At 47.2% G+C, this 27,993-nt stretch overlaps 1 protein-coding gene across 1 annotated transcript; it reads right to left on the minus strand.

Annotated features, from left to right (window-relative positions):
* Nucleotides 1–1,818: 1,818 nt before the first annotated feature.
* On the minus strand, nucleotides 1,819–27,304 carry Kcnj5 (potassium channel, inwardly rectifying subfamily J, member 5). The gene is made up of 4 exons (XM_013009593.1): nucleotides 27,152–27,304; nucleotides 11,339–11,372; nucleotides 6,070–7,008; nucleotides 1,819–2,239 (listed from the first exon to the last, which is right to left on the minus strand). The coding sequence occupies exons 3-4, from the start codon at nucleotides 7,004–7,006 to the stop codon at nucleotides 1,926–1,928; spliced, it is 1,251 nt and encodes a 416-aa protein (XP_012865047.1). The 5' UTR covers nucleotides 7,007–7,008; nucleotides 11,339–11,372; nucleotides 27,152–27,304; the 3' UTR covers nucleotides 1,819–1,925.
* Nucleotides 27,305–27,993: the final 689 nt, after the last annotated feature.

Below are 27,993 nucleotides of genomic sequence, written 5' to 3' on the forward strand. Positions count from 1 at the left end.
TGAGAGGGGAATAGAGGCTCATTCCTTGTTCCCTGCAAGATCAGCTTTAACAACAAGATGCCTGGAACAACAGCCCCAATGTCCTGTCCCTGAGGGACTTGCAGAGATCTCTACTTGCCACATTGTCCACCTTTCAACGTCCAACCCATTGTCAAGCACAAGACTTCCCACTCCTGCGTGGGGTCAGAGCCCATCCCAGGACCCCTTCCCCTTCATCCCTCCAGCCCAGAACCTAGGAGGCCAGCCTGAATTCAACAAGGTATCCCTTATGAGCCCTCTGCCCCCATGTGGGGCCAGAACCTGGGAATGGAGCTGGGGTTTGGGAGAAGGCAAATGCTTTGATTCTCCAAGGCCATGTGAGAGTTGTGAATGCTGTGTGTGTGTGTGTGTGTGTGTGTGTGTGTGTGTGTGTGTAATTCCATGTCTGGGAACATCTGATTTCTCTCTATAGGATCAAGCCAGGGAATCACAGGCCTGATTTTTGTCAACATGTGCTTCATCAGCCTGGTAATCTGTATTCCTTGTCCTTTACACTGATTATAAGGCTTTTTCTCTACTCCCTTTCTTAACGTTCTTCCTTCCTGGATTCTCACACCAACTTCCCAGGGTAGGAAGAAGCAGCCTTTCTCCTCCCCTTCCCTGGTCCTCATATTTCTTCTCTTGCCTAGCCCATCCTGTTGAAGTAAGATTCAGGAGCTGCCCAGCACCAGCCAGAGACTCTGGTCCAGCCTGGCCTGACAGTGCAGCTGTTTCTTCAGTCACCTGTCGGATCTGATTCACATCCTACTATACACCTGGATAGCCAAGGTGTGCTGAGCACTGAGGCAGGTTTTGGGGAAGATTCCTCTTCCTCCTCTTCTTTGGTGAGACAGGATCTGATCTTATTATATATAGCCCAGGTTGTCCTACAAAGATTGATCCTCCCACCTCAGTCTCCAAAAACGCTGAGATTACAGACGTGTGCCATCATGTCCAGTTTTCCACTCTTTTCCTTTCCTCTCTATCTCGCCCCCATCTCAGTGCTACACATGACCCTTTCCAACTCAGCTTTCCTTCAGGATCTCATTGCAGGCACTCTGGGTTGTGAGAGAAAACTACAATGAAGGAGGTTCTTGGGCCAAAAAAAAAAAAAATCCTACCAAAAAATCAAACAAACAGACAAAAAAATCAAGAACTGCCAGGGTTCCCTTGGATGGACAGTAGAGGGCACCGTGCGCTGAGCGTGAGTGAGCTGGACAATGGCATGCTGCCTGTACCTGTGTTCCTAGGTGCTCAGTAGTTGAGTGACTCTGTTTCCCAGTAGGTCATAGTAGAAACCGCAGTATAGAAAACACGCATACTCAGTGGATGACAGAGCGGGGTGGGGCTTGCACTCTGCAGCTCTTAGTAAATGGCTCAAGGCCTCAGATTTAAATATTTAAACGTTCCCCCATGACTTGGACGAGTCCTTAGCTCACAAGGGCTCAGGGTGAACTCCAGGCTAGAAGCTGGAGTCTCCAACTGGAAGAATAGATCCTCCCTGATCTATGGACATGCCTCAGTGGTAGGAGGTCGGGGATGGGGGCAGGGGGTTGAGAGCCTCTAGGGAGGCCTTTGAGTACCAGAGAGGGAAGTGACTGGGGCCAGTAAGCGGAGAGAAGAGAGATGCCACAATGCCACTCTCACCATGGGAAACCTACCTGGCCCAGCCTTGAACTAGTGTTGACAGAAGCTTGAGAAAAGGCATCACTGTCCCAGGGGCCTAGGCCTGGTCCCTGAGCCTGACGGGAGGGTGGGTATATATGCTGCTTCCCTCCACAGTGTTGGGGTCCACAGTGTCTGGGCCCCCAAACAGCACACTCAACTACCTGCCCTTTCTGCTCTCCCTTACTTTGTAGCAAGTGCCTGGAAGGTGGCAAGGGGAAGCTGTGGAGAGCGAAGAGTCCTCACACTGAGCCCCTGGTCTCCTGGGACCGATGTAGCACATCCTCTACATCCTGTTCAGCCTCTGCATCCTGCTCTGCCTCAGTACAGGCCCCCAGCAGTGGGGGGCTGGGAAGGTACTGGAGGAGTCGGCCTTCCCGCTTCATTTCTGCCAGCTCCTTGGCACAGCAGCTGGGTGTGTTGGTCTCATAGGTGTCGTGGAAGGTGTTGTAGTCCACCTCATAGAAGCCCTTCTCCAAGGTAAGGACGGGTGTGAACCGGTGGCCCCAGAGCACCTCTGTATCCATGTAAGAACTTCGTGCTTGGCAAGTCATACCTGAGAAAATAGATGTCACGTGCATTATGATATAATCTACTGTCCATCCACCCACCCACCCATCCTTCCATATTTTCAACAATCTATCAGTCTAATTATCCATCCATTCACCCACCCATCCCTCCATCTATCTATCATTCTATCTAATTATCCACCCATTTGCCCACCCATCCACCCATGTACCCATCCTTCACTCAGCCATCTTTACATCTATCCAGCACTCTGTCTATCCAGTTGTCCATCCATTCACCCATCTACCTATCTATCCATCCTCCTACCCATCCTTCCTTCTATTCAATAATTTATCAGTCTAACAGTTATTCATCCATCCATCCACTCATGTACCCATCCTTCATGCACTCATCTTTATACCTAGCCAGGAATCTATCAGTCCATTCAGTTATCCACCCATTTACTTATCCATCCATCTATTCATTCACCCCTCCTTCCACCTATTCAATAATCTACCATTCATTAAGCATGTCTTCAGGCAGATGCTGTACGATTGATCTGTACCCATTTCTAAGTAAGCATTTTTTGAACATCTATTTGTGCTAAACAACCAGAGATATAAAGCAAAATAAGACCTAGTCCTTGTCCTGGAGAAGCTCACAATGTGATGGGGACAGAAAACTGGAAGCAAACATGCAAAATTCCAGAGAACATCTCTAGAGATAAGAGTGAATAATTTGGGGGGAGGTAGTTGAGGGAAAACACTTGATTCTTGAAATTCGCATTCAGGTACAGAAGACTGAGACAGGAGGGGAGGCAGACAAGGGGCTAAAACCAAGATGAATTCAGAATGGGGGAAACATAGAAGAGCTGGCAGAATTCAGAACATAAGGGGATTGTTTGGAGTAACCACAATATGGACAGAAGCCTGCATGCTCCTGCACACATGCATGTTCATGCACATATATATGTACACACAGGAAGGGGAGCAGTCACCCCCTCCCCGACAGACTTCTTGATCTGAAGATGCTCTCTAGTGCCTCCACGCCCTCCCCACACAGCCCTTACCATGCCCGTGTTATTTTTAGGTATTGCTCGCTTGCTCACTCTCTCCAGAGAGGGAGGGCAGCTTTGTTTATGGATGAGGAAGCCTTTGAACATAAGGATCACAGGAAAACAGCTTTCTAGTTATCCTTTGAGCTTAGGAAAGGACTAGTTTGTGCACTTTGGGCACCTTTCTGAGAGGGGTATTATACAAATCAAACCCAAGCCAAAGGCTACCTCCACCCACTTGTGCTCCAGTGTCCAGACACCCCCCCACGGGACCCCAACCTTAATGGGCTTTTTGCCTGCTCTTAGTTCTCATGGGGAGGCCTGTCTAGGCCAGGTGTCTCCATTCAATCCTTACTCTTTTCTGCACACTCCCTAGCCCCAGCAGAAATATAACTGTCCACCTCTAAACTGGGCACTGACCAATCTAAAACCATAGGCTCCCACCCAGAGCCACTGGGACCAGGACCTCTTTGGGAGCCTTTGGGACCAACTTGCTGAGCTCTGCCTACTCATTTTCTAGTGAGCTGCCTTGCAGCTAAAGGTCCTGCTTAAGTGCCAGCCTGCTCGTGACTCATTCTGTCACTTTACCACATACAATGGCAGGGAATACACATTAACTCTGGTGCTCCATTTAGCCATTACATCTTCCCCAACAACCCCATGGGATTAATTTTCCTGATGGGTTGACAAGTGGAGCAAGAATCCAAGCTCACCCAAGTAGGCTGTGACAGAGTATGTGCTCCTCAAACCAACTAAACTCTTGGCTTAAGATCAGAACAATTAGGTGAGTGATTTTCCTCCTGACTCCCAGGGTCTCCCAAGGGGTGGAATCCTGTCTCTCATAATGGAGACAGAGTAGCCCAGGTTGAGGGGAGGAGGTCAAGCAAATCAGACAAGTCAGTGTTCTGACTTGGAGGGAGGAGACAGTGGGCAGAGTGAGCAATCAATCTCTGGGGGCATGTGGGTGCTTTCCCCACTAGCAGAGATGGAAGCTGTGGGAATGTTTCTTTGCCTCCCTCCCTTTTACTTGATCCTTCCTTCTTGACCTCACAGTGGAGCAAATCCCAAGAAAGTAAGCCTGCTTTCTGATCGTGACTCTGTCACCAAGGGCAGAGTGACCTGGGCATCCTGGCTCTGTAAGAGGCAGCTTCCTGAATTCTGCCTGTCCTTAGCCCCAAGGGCTCTCCCAGCTGCTACCATATGCTTCCTGTTCAGGCTCCGGCCCCCAGCAGATGGCCAGGCAGCCCCTCTGGCACTGTCCCTAGAGCCTGTCAGCACCCCTGCCTGGTTCCACTGACTCAGAAACTAGAGCCCCGGCTGAGTCCCCCCACTCAGCATCCAGCTTTCAAAGGCTAGGCAAGTGTGCTTGGCCACTAGCAGGCCTTAACATTGAGGGGTAGACTTGAAAATGAAAGGCCTGGATCTGAGCACTTAGTGTCTGCTTGAGCCTTTCAAGGAAACCAAACCCTATCCTGTTGTCTGCAAGAAAGAGAAGAATAGAAAGGTGCATCATTCTGAGGATGGATGAATTCTCTATACATCACAGGGAGGGCCTGGCTTGAGGCTCAGTCTACTTGATGGAAGGAAGGAAGGGATGGAGGGAGGGAAGGAGGAAGGGAGGGAGAAGGGGAGAGGGAGGGGGGAGGGAAAGAGTAGGGAAAGGAAACGAGGAAGAGGACAAGGAGGAGGAAGAGGACCAGGAGGAGGAGGAGGAGGAGAAGGATGGTATATTGACGTAGGCTCTCCTCCTTGAGGAAGCCCTGCCCAAAATGTGGGATGGGATGTGTGGATCCCAGACCTCAAGCTTCCTTAGGAACCATGTTCTCTGGAGCGAGCCACCTTAGAGCCATTTGCTGAACAGGGCAGTGTGTCTGAGACACGTGGAAGCCCTCAGCTCCCAGCTGCCCGTGAGAGTCAGCTGAACAGGAAAGCGCCAGACTGGTCCCAAAGAAGACATCTTTCCAGGCATACCTAAGTGGATTGGCACACGTCTGTGTGGATGCACTGATTACTGCAAACAGAAGCTGTGCTTGGCTTAGGGAGGAAGGCTGAGGGGAAGTTGCTCCAGGGAGGGGCCAATGGAATAGTCCCTGCCTCACGTCTGACTCCTTGGTGTTTTTGAGAAAGAAGAGTGCAAATCCCTGTGAGTTTAGAAAAGGCTGCCTGTGGCAAACTGTCATCTCCTGGAGATAACATTCATAGTGGAATCATGAGGTCCTACTCTAAAGAACCAGCTCCCGTCCGGCACCAGTGGCTCACACCTGTAATCCTAGCTACTAAGGAGATCTGAAAACCAAGGTTTGAAGCCAGCCCAGGCAGACAAAGTCCATGAAACTCTTAGCTCCTATTAACCAGCATAAAGTCAGAAGTAGAGGAATAGCTCCAGTAGTAGAGCACCAGCCTCAAACAAAGAAGCTTAAGGACTTATGCCCAGGCCCTGAGTTCAAACCCTAGTACTGGTAACAAAAACAAACAAACAACAAAACCCCTCAGTTCCTGTAATCACCCCAGATTTTTCAGGGTTATTTGTAGCTGTCAGGGGAGCACCTTTTCTTGTTTGGCTTCTGTTTCTATCCTCCAAGGATGTGGGAGGCTCCTAGCCTGTATATGTGCTTACATTTTAGATCTGTTCCTGAAAGTTGGACAAGCCCAGCAATGCAGTCATTTATCATGACTCCAACTTGAGTGACAGAACCTTTCAAATCACATTAGAGACTGGACAGGCTACCTCAGGATTCTTACATACAAGCTTTCCAGTTCGGGTGTCCCAGTGACCCTTGCTCCTGGCAAGGGTAACTGGACTAGGAAGAAGACAGATGTCTTACCTGTTGCTTCCACCATTCCTTCTAGAATGACCACCACTTCGAACTCCTCCTGATCCAGCTGAGCCCTGGACATCTCCCAGAAAGGGCTCTTCTCATTGATTTCGTGGGAGATGATGAGCGGAGACACCAGGAAGAGGCGGTCATCGCCAGTGTCGAAGCCCACGTTGATGTCGGTCTGGTTCAGGGGGATGAACTCCCCTTCTTTGGTCTGCCGAGACTTGATGAGCTTGGCCCGGATGGAGGCCTCTACGATGTGGGAGTTGCGGAGGTCTCCCACCCGAAACATGAGGCACAGCTTCTCATCCCGCATGGAGATGACCGCGTTGTTGGAGAACATGAGCGTCTCCGCTCTCTTCTTGGGCTGGCTGATCTTGACAAACATACAACCCACCATGAACGCATTGACGATGGAGCCCAGGATAGCCTGGACCAGGAGGAGGATGATCCCTTCTGGACACTTCTCAGTGATGACCCTGAAGCCGTAGCCAATGGTTGTCTCCGTTTCAATGGAGAACAAGAAAGCAGACACAAAGCCACTGAGGTTTTCCACACAAGGAATCCACTCTTGGTCACCAACGTGGTCCAGATCGCCCCGGATGTATGCAATGAGCCACCAGATGAAACCAAAGAATAGCCAGGTGATGGTGTAGACCATGGTGAAGACGAGCAGGTTGAAGCGCCACTTGAGGTCCACCAGGGTGGTGAAGAGGTCGCTCAGGTAGCGGTAAGTTTCCTGCACGTTGCCGTGGTGAACGTTGCATTTCCCGCTCTTCTCCATGTAGCGCTGGCGGGGCTTCTTGCCTTCGGCCAGCAGGCGAGTGCGGTCGGTGGCAATGGGTATGTAATCGCGAGCCTGCTTGGGAATCTTGGTGGGGTTCTGGGAAGTTACTCCAATCTCCATGTCCTGGTTCATCGCATTCCTAGAGTCACCAGCCATAGCTGGGGCACATTGAGTTAATAAAAATAAAATAGGATAAAGAGATCATTGTGAGTGAAGAGGGCTCTTGTGATTCCCAGAGACCGAAGATTCATGGTCATTCTGACCTGGGGGCACTCATGGGTGATCTTCTAAAGGTTTGTTGAGCTGTCCACAGGTGGCTCACAACTATAATCCTAGCTACTTAGGAGGCTGAGATCTGAGGATCACTGTTCAAAGCCAACCATGGCAGGAAGTCTAGGAGATTATTAACTCCAATAAACCACCACAAAAGCCAGAAGTGGAGCTACCCTTGAATTAGTGACAGAACGCTAGCCTTGAGCCAGAAAGCTAAAGGACAGCACCCATGCCCTGAGTTTAAGCCCCAGTACTGGCTTAAACACACTTACACACACACACACACACACACATACACACACGCATGCACACACGCACGCACATGTTGTTGAGTGAACAAATAAATAGGGGCAAGGTATACATAAAATAAGTAAAATATTTCAAGAAATCTGGCAATAATTTGAAAAATAATAAGGACCACAGTGTATAAATGCATATTCTATGCTATGTATTATAGACAGAGTGCCACTTGTAACCAAAATAGCCATCCCTTTTTGTACTGTGTATTCTGTGGATTTTGAATGATGCCTTTCCCTCCCTTAGAAGGTATGTCCCACAAAGATATAATCTTGGGTCCTTTTGTTCTGAATACATTTCAAGCAACTAGAACATTGTCTGGCCAGCCTTATGTATTCAAAAATACTTTCTGAATGAACAAATGATAACTTAAGAAAACAGAGTCCCAAAGAAGGGAAGTGATCATCCCTAGGTCACCACACAAGGAAAGTGCTAAAGCTGACATTTGGATTCCTGCTTACCTGGTGCACAGCTTGTGCTCCGTCCTTTATACTTGTCTGCCTCTTTTCTTTCATCTAATTCTTTCAGCGGCAGACAGAAAGGAAAAGGCGGTGTGTGTCTGATTCACCAAGTGGTAGCTTTTGCTGTCTGCGTGGGGAGTCTGGCCGCCTGAGCGCTCACTAAAATGACAAATGGCTGCGTAGCTCCACCCTTAAAACTTTGATCTAATTATTCCTTAAGAAATTGAGATGTTCTCGTGCCCCAAGCCTTTCAAGAAAAGTCTGGTTTGGGAGGTTATGTCACATTTCAAAGAGACACCCAGAACACCTGTGGTATCCAGTTTACTTTTTCCCTGCCAATGAGCTGAAATCCATTTTAAATGTTTTCAGGACGGTTGAAATAAAGAAAGACCCGAAGAATCTCTGCAAATTAATGAGAGCTGCTTGAATCTCTGAATGCCACAAGCCAGCTAATGTGTAAGAAATATGCATATGTAATCCATATATATGTATATAAATGAGCTTCAGAGTAGGATTATGTATGCATAATCCTTCCACAAGTCTACTAGACAGTTACAAAGGGTCCATTTTTCAGATGAGAATAACAGAGCTCACATAGCTTGGGGCTCACCGTATGGCCACAGCTGTACAGTGATCCACAGGCAGTGATGTTCTATCACTCAAGCTTAGATTGATAAACTGCCCCCTCCAGAACATTCCATGAGCTCCAATTCTGGGAGATATCCCTTGACAGGATAATGCCACTCTTATCTTTCTTTATAAAAATGTTCTTGAGTTTCATTCCTTCCCACCCCATTGTCATTCTTTGTAAAACAGCAACAGTTTGCTGTGACCTGACCTGTTGCTATTTTTCCCAGACAGGCTCAAACTCAAGCCCTGAACATTTCCAGAGACTGATACACTGATTTTGATTGTTGCTCTAAGCATTGAGAGATCAGACACGGTCCTCACTCGTAGCCTTGGACCCGAGCCACATTCCTTAAATCCCCATAAAACTTCACACCGGGCACTATCACTGCAGATGGGCTGTCTCTCCTGGGGATACAAGTTCCCCTAGTAAACCTTCTCATCTGACCCTCTTGGGCTCCAATACTTTCTTCAACTTGGCATAGCTTGGCACAGTCCTTTGTGAGAATGCTTCTGTTACACTTTGGGGGGTGACTCCAGCCATGGGGTTGGGTAGATAGAATGCCAGGAAATGAATAGAGCCACACTGTGAATGTCCTATAAACCACTGCATCGTTGGCCAATCAAGGTGATCTCACCCATGCTGAGTAAGTCAGAAAACTGACTGGCCTTATCTATTGCTACCCCAGTGACTGCAGCCATTTCAAGGTAGCCTTTAAATGTCATAGGTAAGAGTGATTCTAAAGGCTATTTGTCTTAGCCATCCATTAGCCACTTGCCATTCTACACAAAGCCACCTGCTCCCTGCTCTGAAACATGGGCATTACGAAGACAAATGAGATCAGGATGGCCATGTGTAGGGCTACTGGGCAGAATCCACACAGGACTTTTCTCTTCCTAGGTTGGGTTGCAAGGAATAGGGGTTTAAGCAATTTGGTTCAGGACCAAGACTAGCTTTTCTTTGTAGTGCCTTGAGCTTGTGAGGTATGCTGCCAACTTCCCAGCCCTATGAACTCCTGGAGACCCTGGCTGAGACGGTGTCTCACCCAGCCACAGATGCTGGGCAGGGCTAGGGCAGGGCTGGGAGAATGAGTCATGGCAGGGCACTTGGGAAAGTGTTCGCTCCTGCCCTCCACTCTGGAGGGAAAACAGCTTTGTGCTGATTTTCTGCACTGTTTCCTTCTTTATTTTTAAACCCACTCTCATGCATTCTTGTAGGAGAAGGCTAGTGCTGCTGTAGAAATACAAAGATGTTTTCTAGGACACATCAAGCCAGGTCTGAAAACACTCCACAGCTGGCAGACAGGGAAAGGCTGTTTAGTTCCCATTAAGACTAGTACACATTCTCCATGTAGCAGGGATTCCTTGCTCCACTCAGTGTGGAGCTTGAATTCTAGCTCAGTGTTCAACAACTTGATCTGTGATCTCTGGAAAAAAAAATCTTAACTTTTCTCACCTCAATTTCCTCTGCTGTGAATCTCAGACAATATGTTCAGCTCTGAGAGGTATTACAATGACTCCCAGAAAGCATATATGATACAATCGTAAGTTTATGCACACAGTCATGAACTGCATGAAGACACTTTGATCAATGATGATTGGCATAAACAGTCGGCCTTATGCCTGCTTGGCAGGCTATTTACCACTTGAGCCACACACTCAGTCCTTTCTACTTTAGTTTTTGAAGAGGACTCTCTCTCTCTCTCTCTCTCTCTCTCTTTCTTTCTTTTGCTCCTACCTATGATTCTGGTATAGTGGGGATCACAAACTCACACTACCACACTTATTAAGATAGCATTTTGATAACTCTTGCTGTGCTGGCCTTGAATATCATCCCTGATCTCCATCTCCCAAGTAGATAGAAGCACAAGCATGAGCCATAGTGCTAGACCCATCTTAGCCACTTTAATTTGTATAAATGAACTCTAAAATGTTTGCACAAAAAGATGGTGCATTGTTTCCAGAATGTCTCTCCATCATAAGGCTTGTATATATTCATATATACAAGTTGTATATATTCATAAATGCTCCTTGAATTTAAATATAAGGTAATCTGGGAGCAGATGGCATATAGCCATAATCCTAGCTCCTCAGGAGGCTGAGATCTGAGAACCACAGTTCAATGTGAGCCTGGCAAGGAACGTCCATAAGATTTGCATCTCCAACTAATCAGTAAGAAGCTGGAAGTGGAACTGTGGTTCACGTGGTAGAATTACCAGCCTTGAGCCAAAGTCCTAAGGGACAGTGCTTGGGCCCTGAGTTCAAGCCCCAGTACTGGCTTAGACACACACCTACAACCCCCTACACACATACACACTGTAATGGTCCATGAGCCTCATTTTAAACATGAAGAGAGAGCAAGGAGCATCTAAGCCAACAGTCTGAAACCAATCTGCAGGGTAGGTATTTAGCTGCTTGGCACAGGGTCTCTGTGATTCAGATTTCTTTGTATGGTAAGCTACATGCCCATCCTATAAGCCCTGGTCTCTAGTCTGTGTGCCCATCAAGCCAAACAGATTTTTCAGAACAACAAAGATGAACTTTAATCAGATTTTATGGAGTCTATTCATTAGGTATCCATTCAGGAAACTCTAATTGAGGAACTACTATAGTTCAGCCCTCTAGCTGGGAGCTGACCATAAAGCAGCAAAGGAGATAAATGCAGACCCAGACTCCCCGCTGTTTATATTGTAGCACTGCCTCTTTGAACCTTGGGTTTGTGCAGAAATGTGTGTAGAGAGAGGCAGGGAGAAAGGCATCAGCTTGCGGGCTGCTCTCTGCAGGACATAGGACAAGCACCGACTTGAGTAGATCCTATTCTACTGCTCACCTTGTTACTGCTCTTCGTCCAGCCTCCCCTGTGCCTGTGGAGACACAATGAAAGATTTTCAGACAGAAGGCTTCAAGTCCAGCAAAGAGGCTTAATCCCTTTGTTATAAAACACAAGTGGATGAAGAGACTCAAAAGAAACCAAATCACAAAGAGTTGTATTTTAGATGATAGATGAGTGAATGTGACATCCGTTTAAAGGGATCTCAAAAAAGCCCAAAAACACCCATCACAGTGGAGAAGGCTCCATGTCATAGGGCGGTCTAGAACACTGGGAGCCTGTGTAGTAGCTTGATAGAAGCTTGGCTTGGAGATCAGTGGATGTTCTTAGAAAGAACTGGCTGGATGTCTAAGCTCAGAGTGTCTCTATCTATGAAATGTGGGTCACAAGCATCTTCATCCATTCATTCCTCCTTTCTCACATCTGCTGAGCCAACATCTGCTTTCCCTGAAGTGTGGGACATGGATGAGATTGGAGTGAAAGTAATGGAGGAGACATTTCTGTCACCCATAGCAACATATTTGAGTACTATTCTGCAAGAATATGGTGACTGTGGCCATTGTTAAAATATGGAAAAGCTCCAAAATTGATGGTGAATAGATGTCTCCCCAACACCTGTTCAGGTTAGCAGAGAGGATTGTCTATATAATTATACACCACTATAATCTACAATCAGAGGATTTAGGAAAGGACCTGTGTGCCCTTGATTGGGTTCTGGTACGTGGCCCAGTTGTCACTTTGCTGGTGCAGGTGTGGAGAGTTTCCTTCGCATGGTGGTCTGTCGCTGTCATTGTCGCCCTTACTTCTAGCTTCCTGAATGCCCAGAAAGGTCATGGGGGATGAGTCTCTAATCATAGGAATCCTTGGAAAGGACTGGGCATTTCTTGAAGAAGATTGAACCGCTAGAATTAGATGAGAGGAAGATTTCTTCTCCTTTGCTGTTTAAAGATGGAGGGCGAGGAGGTGGTGACCTTCAGGGGCTGACACAGCTCCCAGCTGGGAAGACAGCAAGGCAGTGGGGCTGAGCGCTGGTGGCTCATGCCTGAAATCCTAGCTACTCAGGAGGCTGAGATCTGAGGATCGATCACAGTTCAAAGCCAGCCAAGGCAGGAAAGTCCATGAGACTCTTATCTCCAAGTAACCACCAGAAAACTGGAAGTGGAGCTGTGGCTCAAAGCTTTGAGCAAAAGAGCTCAGGGACAATGCTCAGGCCCTGAGTTCAAGCCCCACCACTGACAAAAAAAAAAAGAAAAGGAAAGGAAAAGGTAGTAGGGACCTAAGTTCTTCACTGATAAAAGAATTGAACTCCAACAACCACCAGAGCTGGAGAAAGAGTCTCAAATGGGAATAGTTACCTCAAGCCATCTTGACTCTGGCTTGAGAGAACAGAGCACATTGCCACACATGGCTAGACTTCTGTACAACTGTGAGCAGAATAGAAAACAATACAGGAAGGGTTGCAGGGACAGAAGGACTAGGCATTAGACCACCTGCTTTGGTTCTTGTTCTTCCTTAAGCTGAGGCCCTCAGAGTCACTCCTGGAAGCCTCGATTACCTTGTTTATAAAATGGGGCTAACAGAACTCATCAAAGAGAGTTGCTGAGAAGTTTCTAATTCCTGGCTTATAGGCATTCTCCAAACTGGCAGCTACACCTGACCCTTTGCCTGTGTGGATTCCACACTCGTGGATTCAGTCAATCACAAACCAAAAATATTCGGGGGAAAAAAATTCATTGAGAACCAGACATGGTAGTACACACCTATCATCTCAGCTTCTTGGTACTGGAGGCAGGAAAACCACCGTAAAGTTAAAGTGAGACCTTAGCTGAAAAGCAAACTAAAGCGAAGGCAAAAGAGGCGTGGTTCAAGTAGTTAGACAGTAGGCCCTGATTATTGCAATATATATATATATATATATATATATATATAACACTTTATATAACTTTTTACTGAATGAGTATAGGCTTTTTTTAAAAAAAAGATAATTCACTACAAATATTTTCATAGTATATGAAAAGTCAGTATCAGTAATCCAGAAATGATTTAACTCATACAGGAGGGTGTAATAGCTTATATGCAAGTGCTACACTGTGTGCATAAAGGAGTAATATTTTATTATTCACCAGGTCCTGGAATCAACAGGACTGCAAGGTTATTCTCTAGCAGGGAGCAGAGCTAGGATGCAGATGCCCCTGGGTAGCTGGAGGAATAGACATGGCTGGCAGAGTTCTGGAATGTCTCCAGCTTCTATGGAGTCCTAGTTGGGAGCACCCAAGAAGCTGTGAAGACCTTTCCTTCTTCTGATCTCCACTTAGGCAGACCCTTGCTGGTGCTGGGTCCAGAGAGTTTCCTTCACACTGTGCTCCGTCACTGTCATAGTCTCCCCTGCTTCTAGCTTCCTGGGTGCCACTGCACTTCCTTGGAATGAAAGGCGTGGGAGCCAGCACCCTGAGGCACTGGGCAACAGGGGGACCCTTAGTTCCAGAGTGCAGCTAGAACTAGGGCTCCCTGAGCCATGCAGCCTCTACAGTCTCCCCTTCCCCCATACAGGTCCAGACAGTGTCCCTCTTGTTGCTAGAAACCAATTCTCACCTCTCCTCCCCTTCTGTAGTCCCCTGGCAGTCCCCTGCTCAGAGGCTTCCAGGGGTGAAGCCAGGAGAGCAGGGCCTCCTCCTGCCCCAGGCAGGAAGAGCAGGAGTGAGAGGTCAGGAGGGGCCTGGAGAGAAGGGATCCAGCAAGCTGGCCCAGACGAGCACAAGGCCCAAGACCCTCCCCTGCAATCCCTCTTGTCTGAGGGGGTGAGGGTGGGGTCAGCCATGACTCCAGCATCCTAGATCTTGTATCCAAGACTCCCCAAATACTATCCCAAATACAAAATTACCAGCCTTAAAACAAAATTCTCTTAGTGTACTCTGAGGTTTAATGGCATGGAAACCAGTAGTAGAAAACCTTTAAAAGCCCGCCAGGTCTTCTGTTCGTAAACCTCATCATTTAACAACTTATTTGTTCCATTAATGTAAGGGGGGGGGCAGGTGCTTATTCTCGAATTCCATCAACCTTTAAAGGGCCTGTTCCTGAATTCCTGGTTGTTGAACTCAAATTTAGTCCAGGTCATGTAACAGGATGTAGTAGGTGTGAATGCCCAGAGGAACAAGGCTTCATTCCTTCACTCAATTAGTCAGTCAGTGAACTGGGAATTTACTTCATGCTGGGCCATGGAGAGGGGGAGGAGGAGGTAGAGATTCATGTCCATGACTTTCCTGTGTTTTCCACTCAGGGAGATCTTGCAGTAGTGCAGGTCCTGACTCATGAGGCCTGGGCTTCCCCAAGTCTGCATGTTTCCCCAGGAAGCTGACACCGCTGGTCCTCAGCACACACCTGAGCATTAAGGCTTCTCCTACTGGGTGCATGGTGAACTCAGCCCTGGCCCTGTGGGTCTGTCTGTCTGCCTGCCTGTCTGCCTGTCTGTCTGTCTGTCTCTCTCTGTATATATGTGATGGTAGCTAGACCAGCCCTCAAACCAGCGTCTTCGGTAGCTTTCATGCATGGATGGGCTGATCCCAGGCTGCTCCCCGCTGCCCTGGCAATGCACTATCCTTTTAGTTCTGCTCCAAACAGAAGGCCCAGGAAAGGGGTCCTTCTAAGTTCTCCCCGGGCCAGAGTAAGACATGATCCCCTGTGCCTGGGAGGGGCTGGTGTGCCAGGAGCTGGGAGAGGAGTCTTGGGGGGCTGTGGAGCCAAGGGACGATGTGGATCCAGGAATAGCTGGTGTCAGACAGGACACTTCAGCACCAGACAGCTGTCCCTGGATACATGGGTCTCACTGCAGGGTTGCTTAGGGCTCTGTACAAGGGAGCTGGCAGCGATGCAACTAGATGTCCTTAGGGGGAGGAGACCAGCATCCCTGGGGAGCAGCCACAGGTCCACAGGTTGTCCTTGCTCCAGTGCCTCTGCTCCTCAGAGGGGAGCCTTGGACCTGGGCCGTCAGCACAGGTAGGATTGTTCTTGAGAAGAAAGCCATGGTGGAGAGGACTACGGCTGTGCCTCATTTGGACCCAGAGAGGCCCCAACATAGCTTGCTTCTTAGAAGCATCTAGGCTGATCTGTGGTGAGTTTCCTGTGCCCTTTGCATTCCCTTGTGCCATATATATACATATATATGCCATATATATATATATATGCCATATATATATGCCATATATATATATATATATATATATATATATATATATATATATATATGTTCTAGGGCTTGAACTCAGGGCCTGGGTGCTGTCCCTTCACTTTATCACTCAAGGCTGGTACTCTACCACTTGAGCCACAGTTCTACTTCCAGCCTTTTGCTAGTTAATTAGAGACAAGAGTCTTACTTGCTTTAACTGACTGGGTTTTCTTCAAACCTCCATTCTTAGATCTTAGCCTCCTGGGTAGCTAGGATTACAGCTACCGGTGCCTGGTTTTGTTTTTGTTTTAAGCAAGTGCTCAATTTATCTCTGGAAGACTCAGAGGGGAGAGGGAACTTGCCCAACGTCACACAGCTCGAAAGCAGCAGAGCCCTACTTTGAACTGACCCTGGCCTAACGCCAGAGCCCACTATCACCTAGTCTCCAATTTCCTGTCCTAGTCTCCAATTTCCTGTCCATCACAGCCTAGTGACCTTGGTTCTGAATTATAGTGCTGACTCTCTTAGACACATTTTAAACTCTGTCTCACTCCCCCACCCCCACCCCACCCCTGCCCTGAGTCCCTGACTGGGACTCAAACTCAGTATCCGATGCTTTTGCTCATTGGCCAGCACTCGATTGCCTAAGCTACCCATCCAGCCCCACGTCTTATACTCTTAATCATATCTTATTCCATAAGTCCCCCACCTTGAATCTCTCTCTCTCTGGAATGAAAATATACAGGAATCCACCAGGTTCAAGACACAGCTGCCATTTCAGCAGGAAAATTCTATCCTGTTGGATTCTAGTATAATATACTTTTGCCCCCTTGATCCAAGTTAGTATAGATTAAGAACAGATACAAGGTATAAAATAATAGCAATATTAGTGTTGGGCAGGATTATTCTTATGAAATGTAATTGGCATCTATTTTGCATTCTTTCAGAGTCCTTGGGTTGGCTCCCATTGAAGGGCTGCCCAGGTTACATTGCCTAAGGGCAAATAAAGGCTGGCATGGCGACTTCATTTCCAGGATGCTGGCCTCAGAAATACTGGTTGTGACTCTTTATGAAAGACAAACACTGAACGATTTCACTACAAGCCTCGTAGGTGGTTAAGATTTCTGTCACAGCCAGAGGCCTGTTGGTACCAATGGGGTACCAGAAGGTGAATCTAGGGCCTCGTGAGCCTCAGTCAGTCCAGATAAAGGAGAGAAGACTCACAAAGCCCTCCAGTTGCATCTTTTGCTCCCCCTCCTCACTCCTACTGCAAGTCTGAGGAAGTAATCAAATTGCCTGCATTACTTCCTGCTATCTAGAGACAATCCAATGTCCAATTAGAAATGTTGTGGATGAATCCCCTGGTTATTTTGTCATTAAAGAAAGGCAAACACTTGGGAGTTTGTAATAAAGATAAAAAGAGAATCCTAAATGTTGTTTCACTTAACGATTTTTCAAGGAAGACAACATTCTTGTCTGAAATGAGAAGAGACAAAGCTGGCATATAGAGAGTTTAATTCTTTAGATAAAATACAGAGACAAAAATGCAGTATTTAACCAGGCATTGGTGACACATGCCTGTAATCCTAGCTACTCAGGCTGAGATCTGAGGATCATGGTTCAAAGCCAGCCTGGGCAGGAAACTTGATGAGACTCTTATCTCCAATTAACCACCAGAAAACTTGAAGTAGTACTGTGGCTCAAGTGTTAAAACACTTGCCTTGAGTTGAAGAGCTGAGGGACAGTGCCCAGGCCCAGAGTTCAAGCCCCACAACTGAAACACACACACACATACACATACACACACACACACACTATTTAAGAGATTTCATTTGAGTATATCTATGAGTCGAAAGCCTTGGGGCAATTTTCTAGAAAGCTGATATTTGGCCTAATTTGAGGTGTGGAGTACAGTGAAATGCGGTGGAGGGCAGGGAGGCAGTGGAGGGCAGGGTCTGAAAGGCTTAGTCAACGTGAGCTCCTTTTACTTTTCTTTTGTGTGCCAGTACTGGGGTTTGAACTCAGGATCTTGAGTTCTTGCTTGTTTTTTTTTTTTTCTGCTTCAGGCTGGCACTGTACCACTGGAGCCATACCTTCACTTCAGGATTTTTGCTGATTCATTAATTTGAGATAAGGTTTCCTTGGAATTGTGTGCATGAACTGGCTTTAAACCTGGATCCTCAGAGCTCAGCCTCCTGAATAGCTAGGATTACAGGCATGAGACATCAGCACCCAGCTTGAAGTAACTGATTCCTGAGCAGTGCATCCATGGTGCAGGACTGTGCTCTCATCACTGAACACCTGCTGAGCTCCCATGTCCTATCTGGCCAGCTGTGGGAGCCCTGCTCACAGCTGCTCACATCTGTTTATTGTAATACTTTGCTATGTCTTCTTGCACAGTCCCTTCTCCTAGGCCTCTGCAGAAGATGTATGAAAAAAACTGCAAATAAAAGGGCACAAAAATCAAATGAATTTCTTTCCCATTTCCCTACATTTGTATCTGTCTGTCTTGTACTTCTCCCTGTTAAGCCTGCTGTCCTCTCTGAAAGCAAGCAACATAGTTACATTTTCTTCACTGTAACCACACACTGTATGTACTCTGCATTAAATAATAAAGAGGATTAATAATTAAATCAAAATGAAAAACCACTTGTTCCTTTCTATGGCCCCAGAGACAGATTTTCTGAGTGGGTGCCAGCTTCTTAGTGAGGGTTAGAGAATATGATATAGAAAACATCAGCAAGAAGGCAAAAGAATGTGAACAAGTTTATAAACATTTGAGAAGGAAGGGACGGTGAGAGGAGAAAGATGAACTAGGTCTGAGACAAAAGCAGGGAAGCAGACATAAACAGGTACAATCCTAAGAATTGGAGCAGAAGCCTACTGGGGGCAGAGCATACTATATGCCAGATTTTTTTTGAATGGTTTGTATTCACTCATTTATTCTCTTCCCAAAAGACATGATGCAGTTACTATTTCTCCTTATTTTATAAGGAAGCCAACTGAGGCAAAATGGTGAGTTGCCTCCAAAGCAATCAGTTGCTGGATTTAAACCCAGGGTGAGTGGCTCTAGATTTACACTCAACATCTAAGAAAGCAAGGAAGAAAGAATGCCCCAGGGCCAGAGAAGACCAATATCATGGAAGAATGAAGGGAATGTGAAGAAAAGAGGAGAGTTACAGTAGGGGGTTGAGAATGGAAGATGATGGGGTGAGTAAAGGATGAATGGGAAAGAGTGAATTACAGATGAGTAGACACTGTGAGAGTTGGGAAGAAAGAGCTGATAAGTGAATTGTCCGAGGGGACATACCATCATTGAGAATTTCCTGTTAGAACCTTCCAATTTGCCATGTTTTTCTTTGACACATTTCCAGCTCTTTTCAAGACAAGTGCTACCAGATCCATTTTCCAGAAAGTAGACTGAAGGTCTGAGGAACAAAATGATGCCTAAGGTCATACAGTTTTAGTTCCTGGCAGGGCAAAAAAGAACTTCTGAGAACTACAAAGTAACAAGCACAAGGTCCAGTCCACTAAAAGTGTTAGTTGATTGAAAGACTCAGAATAAAGATGGCAGCTCTCCTCAAGTTGACAAACAGATTGAATGTAGTTCCTAACAAAATCTCATTTTAGGTATAGATAAATACCTAAAATTAGTAGAGGAAGACAAATAGCCTAGATAAAATAATTTTGAGCCAGGTGCTGGTGGCTCATGCCTGTAATCCTAGCCACTCAGGAGGCTGAGATCTGAAGATCATGGTTGGAAGCCAGCCAGGCAGGAAAGTCTGTGAAATTCTTACCTCCAATTAACCACCAGAAAATCAGAAGTGGTGCTGTGGCTCAAAGTAAAACACTAGCCTTTAGCAAAAGAGCTTAGGAACAGCCTCCAGGCAGGGAGCTTAAGCCCCACAACTGACAAAATAAAAATAAAAATAAATTGAAAAAGAATAAAGAATCAGCTTACTCATTTCAGAGTTTATTAAATAGCTACAGTGAACTGGACTAATTTGATATTGGAAGAAAGAAAGACATACTTGTCAGTGGGGTGGAACAGAGAACCCAAAATACATCTTCACAAAGATGTTCAATTTGTTTTCAACAAAAATGCAAAGTAAGCTGGGTATCAGTGGCTCATACCTGTATTCCCAGGTACTCAGAAAGCTGAGATCTGAGGATTCTGGTTCAAAGCCAGCCTGGGCAGGAATGCCTGTGAGGCTCTTACGTGTGTGTGTGTGTGTGTGTGTGTGTGTGTGTGTGTGGTGTGTGTTGGTCCTGGGGCTTGAACTGAGGGCCTGGGCACTGTCCCTGAGCTTCTTTGCTCAAGAGGCTAGCACTCTACCACTCGAGCCACAGACCCACTTACAGGTTTTTCTGAGGAATTCATTGGAGATAAGAGGCTCACAGACTTTCCTGCTCTGGCTGGCTTCAGACTCCCACCTTCAGCTCACAGCATCCTGAATAGCTGGGATTTTAGTTCTGAAGCACCAGTGCAGGGCTTGTCTGGGAGGTTCTTATCTCCAATTAAGTACTACACAAAAAAGGTGGAAGTGGAACTGGGGCTTAAGTGTTAGAGCACTAGTCTTGAGCAGAACTGCTCAGACAGCACTTAGGTCTTGACTTTAAGTCCGAGGACCAGCGCGTGCGCGCGCGCACGCGCGCGCACACACACACACACACACACACACACACACACACACGTGCAAAGTAAGATAGCCTTTCCAACAAATGAAGGAACAGCCATCCACAGGCAAAAAAAAACCAAACCCCAAAACAACGAAAACAAAAACCTTGACCTAAGCCTTAGACCTTATAAAAAAATCTTGGACTTAAATGCAAATGATACAGCTATAAAACATTTGAAAATAATATGGGGAAACTTTTGAAAGAATATGGAAAGAATATGGTACAAAATCTAAGATATCAGAGACTTCATAATCCCTAATAAGAAAAACTGAAAAAATAATTTTTATCAGAATTGAAAACATGTTCTCAGCAAAGATCCCCCCCCCCCCAGCCCTTATGAAGATAAAAAGACAAATGATAGAGTAGGAGAATTTAAACTCCACCCTTGGAGGACAGATTAGACTCCTCCCTCCTCTTGGCTAAGTCTCCACCCTGTGTCACCTAGGTAATTGGCACACCTGGAGGCAGTCACCTCCCCCACCCTAAGATCACTACCAAATCCAGTGTGGCCACACCTTCTCCCCTGCCCAGCCTTGGGAAGTCCTGGCCCAGGGATGGCTCAACCCTTTCTGGCTGCGTGGGCTTCCAACTTGACCAGAGGCCAGCCAGCAGTTTGGAAAATAGACCTTTCTTCCTGCTTGAGTACCACGTGGTGTTCTCATTACTCAGCAACGGATTAATTTACCTAACAGTGAGAATGCTTACAACCACCCACCCCCATCTGACAAAGGACTAGTATCTATATTATACAGAGAACTCTCATAACAACAACAACAAAACCTCATCCAATTAGCAAAGGGGCCAAACTCAGTTTACTGAAAAGGATGTAGAGAAGACAAATGGGAGCATAGGAAGATGGTTAGCCTAGTTCACCATTAGAAAAATACAATCTAACATCACAGTGAAGCGGGAGCCTAGTAGTACAGGCCTATAATCCTAGTTCTATGGAGCTGAGGAAAAAGGATCAGGAGTTTGAGACCAGCATGGACTACATGCTGAATCCTTTCTCAGGAAAGGAAAACAAACTATATTAAACAAACAAGACTCACAACAACAACATCCACTCATTGTTAGCTATTACTACAAACCTATCAGAAAGGCTAAAAGATACAGGACACTATATTGAAAAGGAACTTTACAATGTGGGGTAGGGGGGAGGACAGGAGGAGTTGGGGAGGTAGGGAGAGAAGTGATGGTGGAAAATAAAGGAGGAGGAGGAGGTAACAATGCTCGCTATGAAATGTACTCATTACCCTACTCATGTAATGGTCCACCCCTCTGTACAACATTTTTACAATAAAAATTAATAATAAACAAAAAGAAAGCCTAAAAGAAAAAAATTAACACCACTGAATCTTGACAAAGACATAGAAAAAGTGAATCACTGCTAAAGCTGTTGAAGAAATGTAAAATGGAAGTCACTATGGAAAACAGTTTTGACAGCTTTTTGTTTGTTTGTTTTAAACTAAATGTACAACTATCATATGAACCAGCAACTGTACTTCTGGGTATTTATCTCAGAGAAGTGAAAAATATGTTCACACAAAACACAGTGCACAAATATTTAGAGAAAGTTTATTCATAGTAGCCCCCTACCTGGAACAACTCAAATATCTCTCAATAGGTAGATGGTTAAATAAGCCATGATACAGTCATACTGTAGGCTGCTATACAGAAATCACATTCACACATACACACTAACACACAAGTATACACACATACACACAGGAACCTGAATAAATCTCCAGGAAACTGTGTTGAATGACAAAAGCAAATCCCAAAAGCTTACATGCCATGTGAATCTTATTTATATATTATTAATATTGGGACTTGAACCCAGGGCCTCACATTCTTCTTTGGCATTTTTTGCTTAACACTAGCACTCAACTACTTGAGCCACATCCCCACCGATAGCTTCTTGCTGGTTAATTGGTGATAAGACTCTCCCACATTGTCTGTCTAGGCTGGCTCTGAGCCTTGAGTCTTAAATCTCAGCCTCCTGATTAGCTAGGATTACAAACTTGAGCTGGTTCTCTGCATTATTTCTTAAACTGTAAGTAAATCTACAAGATCTAAAATTAAAACAATATCTATAGATTAAAAAAAAGAGAATGAATATAGTTGGAAAAGGGACTAGACTAAAGCTGAATGCAGGTATGGCCAAAAGAAGAAAGCTAAAGGGGGGGAGCGTGGGGGAAAGAGCCAAATGGAGCCAGGAAGGGAGGGAGGAAGCAAAGGTAATCAAGTATGAGCACCTGAAGGGGTGCGGGGAGGTGGCCAGAGAGGAGGCTGGACTGGGATCCCCCGGGAATTATAACCTCGGTGGTAGGTGCTGTTGGGGAGATGCACAAAAGCCCTGGGGAGGGAGACCTGGCTTTGCCAGGGGGCATCAGAAAAGTCCGACCGGGCCTTCCAAAACACATCTGCTGGTGGCCAGGAGCTGGAGGCCAGGAGTTTCCCAGGAGTGCAAGCCCAGGCCCAGGCTTGCATGTCTGACCTTTCCTCTTCCAGCCTTCCTCTGCCCTACCCTGTGTCTAATTTGTGCTGTCTCCTCTCTAAACCGCTTCAGGACAGCCTCCATCCAGCCACCAGCACTTGTGTTTTGGAAGGCCCTGTAGGATTTTTCTGACCACGCCCCCCCAGCCTCGGGCAAAGCTAGCTCTCCCTCCCCAGGCTTTCTGCACATCTCCTGCACAGCACCTACTACCTAGGTTATTATTTATTCTTTGGCAGGAAACCTTTGCCAATAATCCCATCTTCTCTCTTTGTGCTCACTGAAGAGAGGCACCATCTTCTCTCTTCACATCTTCTCTCTTAGGAGTTCCACACGGAGTTTGGAAAAGATGTGAGTAAATTATTGAGCCCATTGGACCAAGAGGTTTCTGCAGAACAGCAAAGGCCACCTGACTTGGGCCAGAGAGGCCTTGTATCTTGGTGTTCAGCGGGACTGCTGGCTTTAGCACAGTTACCTGGCTGTCAGGATCACTAGGACTGGACACCTGGAGCTTGTGTTAGCCCTGGGGATGGCCATTTTCCGGGAGCAGAGGCAGCATCTCATGCCTGTTGCTCTCCTGAACTTCAATCCCTTATCACCATGGCAAATGCTCAGTGGGAATTTCTGGTCTGGGGATGGAGGGTTTTGTGTGTCTGTGTGGAGGGGGGGGGGCAGGGAGGGGGGAGGGCGGGAATGTGAGGTCCAAGGCAGCAGGTGAAATCCTTGTGGCTCTTGCTCCCCTCTCCTGGCTTCCTCTCTGAGCCCAAGAGAGAATATATAGGAAGATGACTTTGGGACTTGGTGGTTTCTCACATTTCTCTGAAATGTGAGATGTTAGGGGCTGGGAGTATATTCAGCCCCAAACAAGCAAGTCAAGGTCAGGCGGGTGAGCCTGCCAGCTGCAGCCCCTTCCTCCCCACCCCCTTTGTCCTCAGCCTCATTGCCCTTCCTCCCCACAGGGGTTTATCCTTGGCGGCCCATCAGTGCTGGTGCCACCTGCCAATTGACCACATTCTCCCTGACCTTTGCCCCCCACACTGCCGGTGGTTAGAATGATAATGGAACTTAACACTGAAAGCCCCAACCAGCATCTCCATAGTCCTCGGTTAAAGGTTTGGCTCTGACATTTAACTCAACACAGCTCTTGGCAAGGCTTGATGCCACTCTGGGCTCCAGGGGCGAGAATAGCTCCCTTATCAGAATGTCAAGGTAGGAGGAAGTAGATACTGAGGCCGGTTATCTGTGCCTGGGGATTCTGTCCTTTCTGTTTTCAAAATAATCTCAGAGATAGCCATTTTCCAAGTTGCATTTATGTGTGTGTGTGTGTGTGTGTGTGTGTGTGTGTGTGTGTGCCTACAGACTTTTGTGTCTGAACTCTCATTCTTCAGTTAGAAGCCACAGAAAGATTCTCCCATGGCTGATGACAATCTGTCATAGTGGTTGTCTGGTGATTTGTCCTCTCTCACAAATACAATGGCTGGTTTGTAATTCACACAGGGTATTAAGTTTAATCTAAACAATGGCTCCTATGAACTACTCCTGGCCCCCTGCTTTCTCTCCTTTGTCCTCCCATCTAAAATTCCAATCAGTACTGGCTTAGGAAATGCAAACAAGCTTTTGCTCATATTCTTAGAAATAGAAAACATAAGCCTGACCAAGAGGATCTCATTTCAAGGTCTTTAAAAATTAATAATTCCTGGCACATGCTAAATGATCAAATAAATGTAAGTTAAACTGACTTACAAAAAGAATAGCCAGGTGCCAGTGGCTCATACCTGTAATCCTAGCTACTCAGGAGACTCAGATATGAAGACTGAGGTTCACCAGAAAGCCAGAAGTGAAGTTGTGGCTCAAATGGTAGAACACCAGCCTTGAAAGAAAAAGCTAAGAGACAATGCTCAGGTGTTAAGTTCAAGTCCCAGTACTGCCATACACACAAAAAATAATTAAAAAATTAAAACACACACACACACACACACAAACCCAAACCCAGCCTGGGTTCACGTCTGTAATCATAGCTACTCAGGAGGCTGAGGATCATGGATCAAAGCCAGCCCAGGCAGGCAAGTCTGTGAGACTCTTATCTCCAGCAAACTAATCGAGAAAAAGCTGGAAGTAATGCTATGGCTCAATGGTAGAGTGCTAGCCTTGAGTACAAATTGGCACAGGGACAGTGCTCAGGCCCAGAGTTCAAGCCCTAGGAACAGCAAAAACAAAACAAACTACAGAAGTAGATACAGTCTTTAAGTGCATGCATGCACATCACACTGGTGTTTTTGCTTCACAGGTCACAGGCAGAGTCTTTGTCAAGTTAACAACATGTGGAACGTGGAGAAGGGGTACTCATTCCCTTCTGTACTGTTAACCTTTTCACTGGTCACGAAAGCAAATTCAAGCTCAGTCAAGTGCTTGCAGAAAACCCCAAAGGGACCTTGCTATACAACAGCCTGTACCAGTGGCAGCTGGGCCAAGAGAACCTAGTGACAGAGTCACGTTGATGTGTTTGCTGGACCCATGGAGAAAGGGCGAAGCCTTTGGGGGACACGGCCCAGCTTGGGAAATCCTACTGAGATCAGAACAGGCAGCTCACTCTAGGCCAGCCCTGGGCCCAGGAAGCAAGCCCCAGATCTCATTTTCACTATCCTCCTTTCCACCTTGCTTTCTCCTCCTGAATTGCTTACTAGCTGCAGGGCACTTGTTTTCTGTGGAAGGCAGACCTTCCACCAAAGTGAGAAATGCTGCCTGTGAGTGAGTAGTTGGGGCAGCTTTTGGAGAGGCTTTGCCTGAATGCTAGCTCTCCTGTCAGTTGGAGAGCATGGTATGAAGTCCAGGAACCACAGCCACCCAGAAGGCCCTGGGGCCAGAGCAGAATACAACGTCTCAATAGATCAATAGTCTATAATCCCAGGGAAGCTTTTCCTGTTAGAACCCAGCCCAGGGCTGGATTCCTACAGCTCTGACTCTGCTCTATTCATCCCCCAGAATCCAGAGAGCCAGCGGATGGGATGTACCACTGTATCTAAGCCAAAGGCATAGATCTGAGAAGACCAGTACTTCTCCCACGGTTAGTGTTTGATAATGGAAAGACCCTGGATTTGAAGCCAGAGGTCAGAAGGCTTCAAGGATAACAGCACTGCATTTGTGCTCAGAATTCTATTAGCTTCAGTCTCATCAAGAAACCAAGAGAAGAAGCAAGCTCTGCCTCAAAGGACTGCTGTCAGGATGAACTCACTGAAATATGTTCTAGTGAGGAGCCACAAAGATGGTCTTCTTTTCACACTCTTCTGTTCCACATGGGAACAGTCTGTGGATCAGAGCCTGCTTCGGATGAAGATAAAGTACATTTCGTAGTTGGACCTAGATGAGAATCTCCTTCTGTAAGCTGAGGACCTCGGGCAAAGTTACACAGCCTTTCTGGGCTGCCATTTCTCACTCAGTAAAAGATGGTAAATTCTGCTTTTTAAAAAGGATCAGAAGAGAATAAATACTTGGAACTGGGCAGGCATTTACCCCTCCCCCTAGCCCTCCATTCTCAACCTCCTATTTTCGGGGTTCCAAACACCATCAGAGGAGCCCACTCTGACCTAACTCCACTCCACAACTTCAGGGGCTCTTGGAGTAGCATCCCAGGCATGAGAAAAAATAAAGATCAAAGCCAAGTGCCGGTGGCTCACACCTGTAGTCCTAGCTACTCAGGAGGCTAAGATCTGAGGATCATGGTTTGAAGCCAGTCTGGACAGAAAAGTTCCCATGAGACTTATTTCTAATTAACCACTCAAAACCCAGAAAGGTGTGGTGGCTCAAGTGATAGAGCACTAACCTTGAATACAAAGACGCTCAGGGACAGCACCCAGGTCCTGAGTTCAAGCTTCACAACCAACCAAAAAAAAAAAAAAAGATCAGAACAAGACTTCTCCCCTAAATTCCCATCCTCTGACCTTGCACACAGACCCAGGCCTTTCTGAACAGTTTGAGAGACATTTAGAAAGAAGAAAGGAGGCGTACAGGAAGTGACCTGGCAGCGGGGAGGGCAGAAATCACAAAGCCAAGTTTCCAATCTGGCCACACTTCAAAGAAAAAGCAAGATTAAGCCACCCACAGCGCATCCCGGCCCTCTCTGAGCCCTCCATGGAGGACGGTCATGTCATGTCTTCTTCCCTTCCTCCTAGGTGCCTGGCTTGTAAAGCCAAGACGGATGGTCCTGACCCCTTACCCCCACCCTCAGATAGGGAGATCTAGGGCACAGATGTGGGAGGCAGCCTCTGCTAAAGACAGCTCCAGTTTCCCTGGCTGAACTTTGGGCCCTCCCAGAGCCTTGGTTTGGAATCCCACCTGTCCCAAATCTGGGAGTCTCAGGAGGGCGCAGCGGGGGTGGGGGGTGGGAGGAGTATGCTGCCTGGGGTACCGGGCACCCCAGGGAAGGTCCATCCTGCTCTGGTCTGGGAGAGAAATGGGGAAGGAAAAGAAGCCAACTTACTTGTCCAGATGGGCGCTTTCGAGCGTCAGGATGCGAACTTCAGGGCTGTCCCTCAGAGGCTGTGCGCAGCGAGGCGATCAGGGCTTTGGTCCGGGCTCTGCAGCCTTAGCCATGACCCGCTCAGAGCCTCGCTCTTGCCGTGGATCCCGTGGGCACCGGCGGCGGCGTCTAGACCATCCGGTCCCTTCCCTGGCTGGGAGCTACCGGAGGCGCTGCGCCCTCCTTCCCACCTCCCTCCTCGCCCTCCTTCCCTCCCGCCCTCCCTGTTCCCTCCTCCTTCTGATCTCTTCCCCGATACAAAAGGATCTCCAGATAATAACGCGATTTAAAGGGCCATAGGCAGAAGGCAGTATCGGGGGTGGACGGTGGTTGGCGGGGAGGGCAGGGGCTCCACGCAACCCCTTAGACACCCGGTGTTTCCCAGGAGTTGGATGGAGAAGGGGAAGACAGAGAGAGGGAACTCCCCTCGGCTCCCTTTCCCAGCCCACCTCCTCTACAGCTTTCTGCCTGTCTCTGTGGCTCCCCGGCTGGTGTTGGGGTGCCTCCGGTCTTGCAGGTGCAAGGTGGGGGGGGCACCTGGATGTGAACGTGTGAGAGCGGCCCTGCCTGTGTGGGAACGCCCCCCACCTCCCGCGCGCGTGCCCCGTCCTGAGCAACCAGCATGGGAGAGTGAGTTTACTAAGAGGTGCACCGCTGCTCCTCTGTCAGGGTAGAAGACAGCAAGTCCGAGCCGGGGAGGGCTGTGCAGGCAGTCTGCCCTGAGGGTGAGGACATGGCAGGATTTGGGTGCCCTTTCTGACATGGGGAGCAGTAAGTGGGGGGTGTGGCCTTTCCTCCAGTCT

Source organism: Dipodomys ordii, unplaced genomic scaffold (assembly GCF_000151885.1).
Source record: "Dipodomys ordii isolate 6190 unplaced genomic scaffold, Dord_2.0 Scaffold10, whole genome shotgun sequence".
NCBI classification, from domain to species: Eukaryota; Metazoa; Chordata; class Mammalia; order Rodentia; family Heteromyidae; genus Dipodomys; species Dipodomys ordii.

What these genes read in the sequence shown, in the direction of transcription:
- Kcnj5 (XM_013009593.1), bottom strand. Translation starts at nt 7,006, where the DNA reads ATGGCTGGTGACTCTAGGAATGCGATGAACCAGGACATGGAGATTGGA. An exon ending in AGGAATGGTGGAAGCAACAG is followed by an intron (nt 2,240 to 6,069) that starts GTAAGACATCTG and finishes CTATTTTCTCAG; the next exon opens with GTATGACTTGCCAAGCACGA.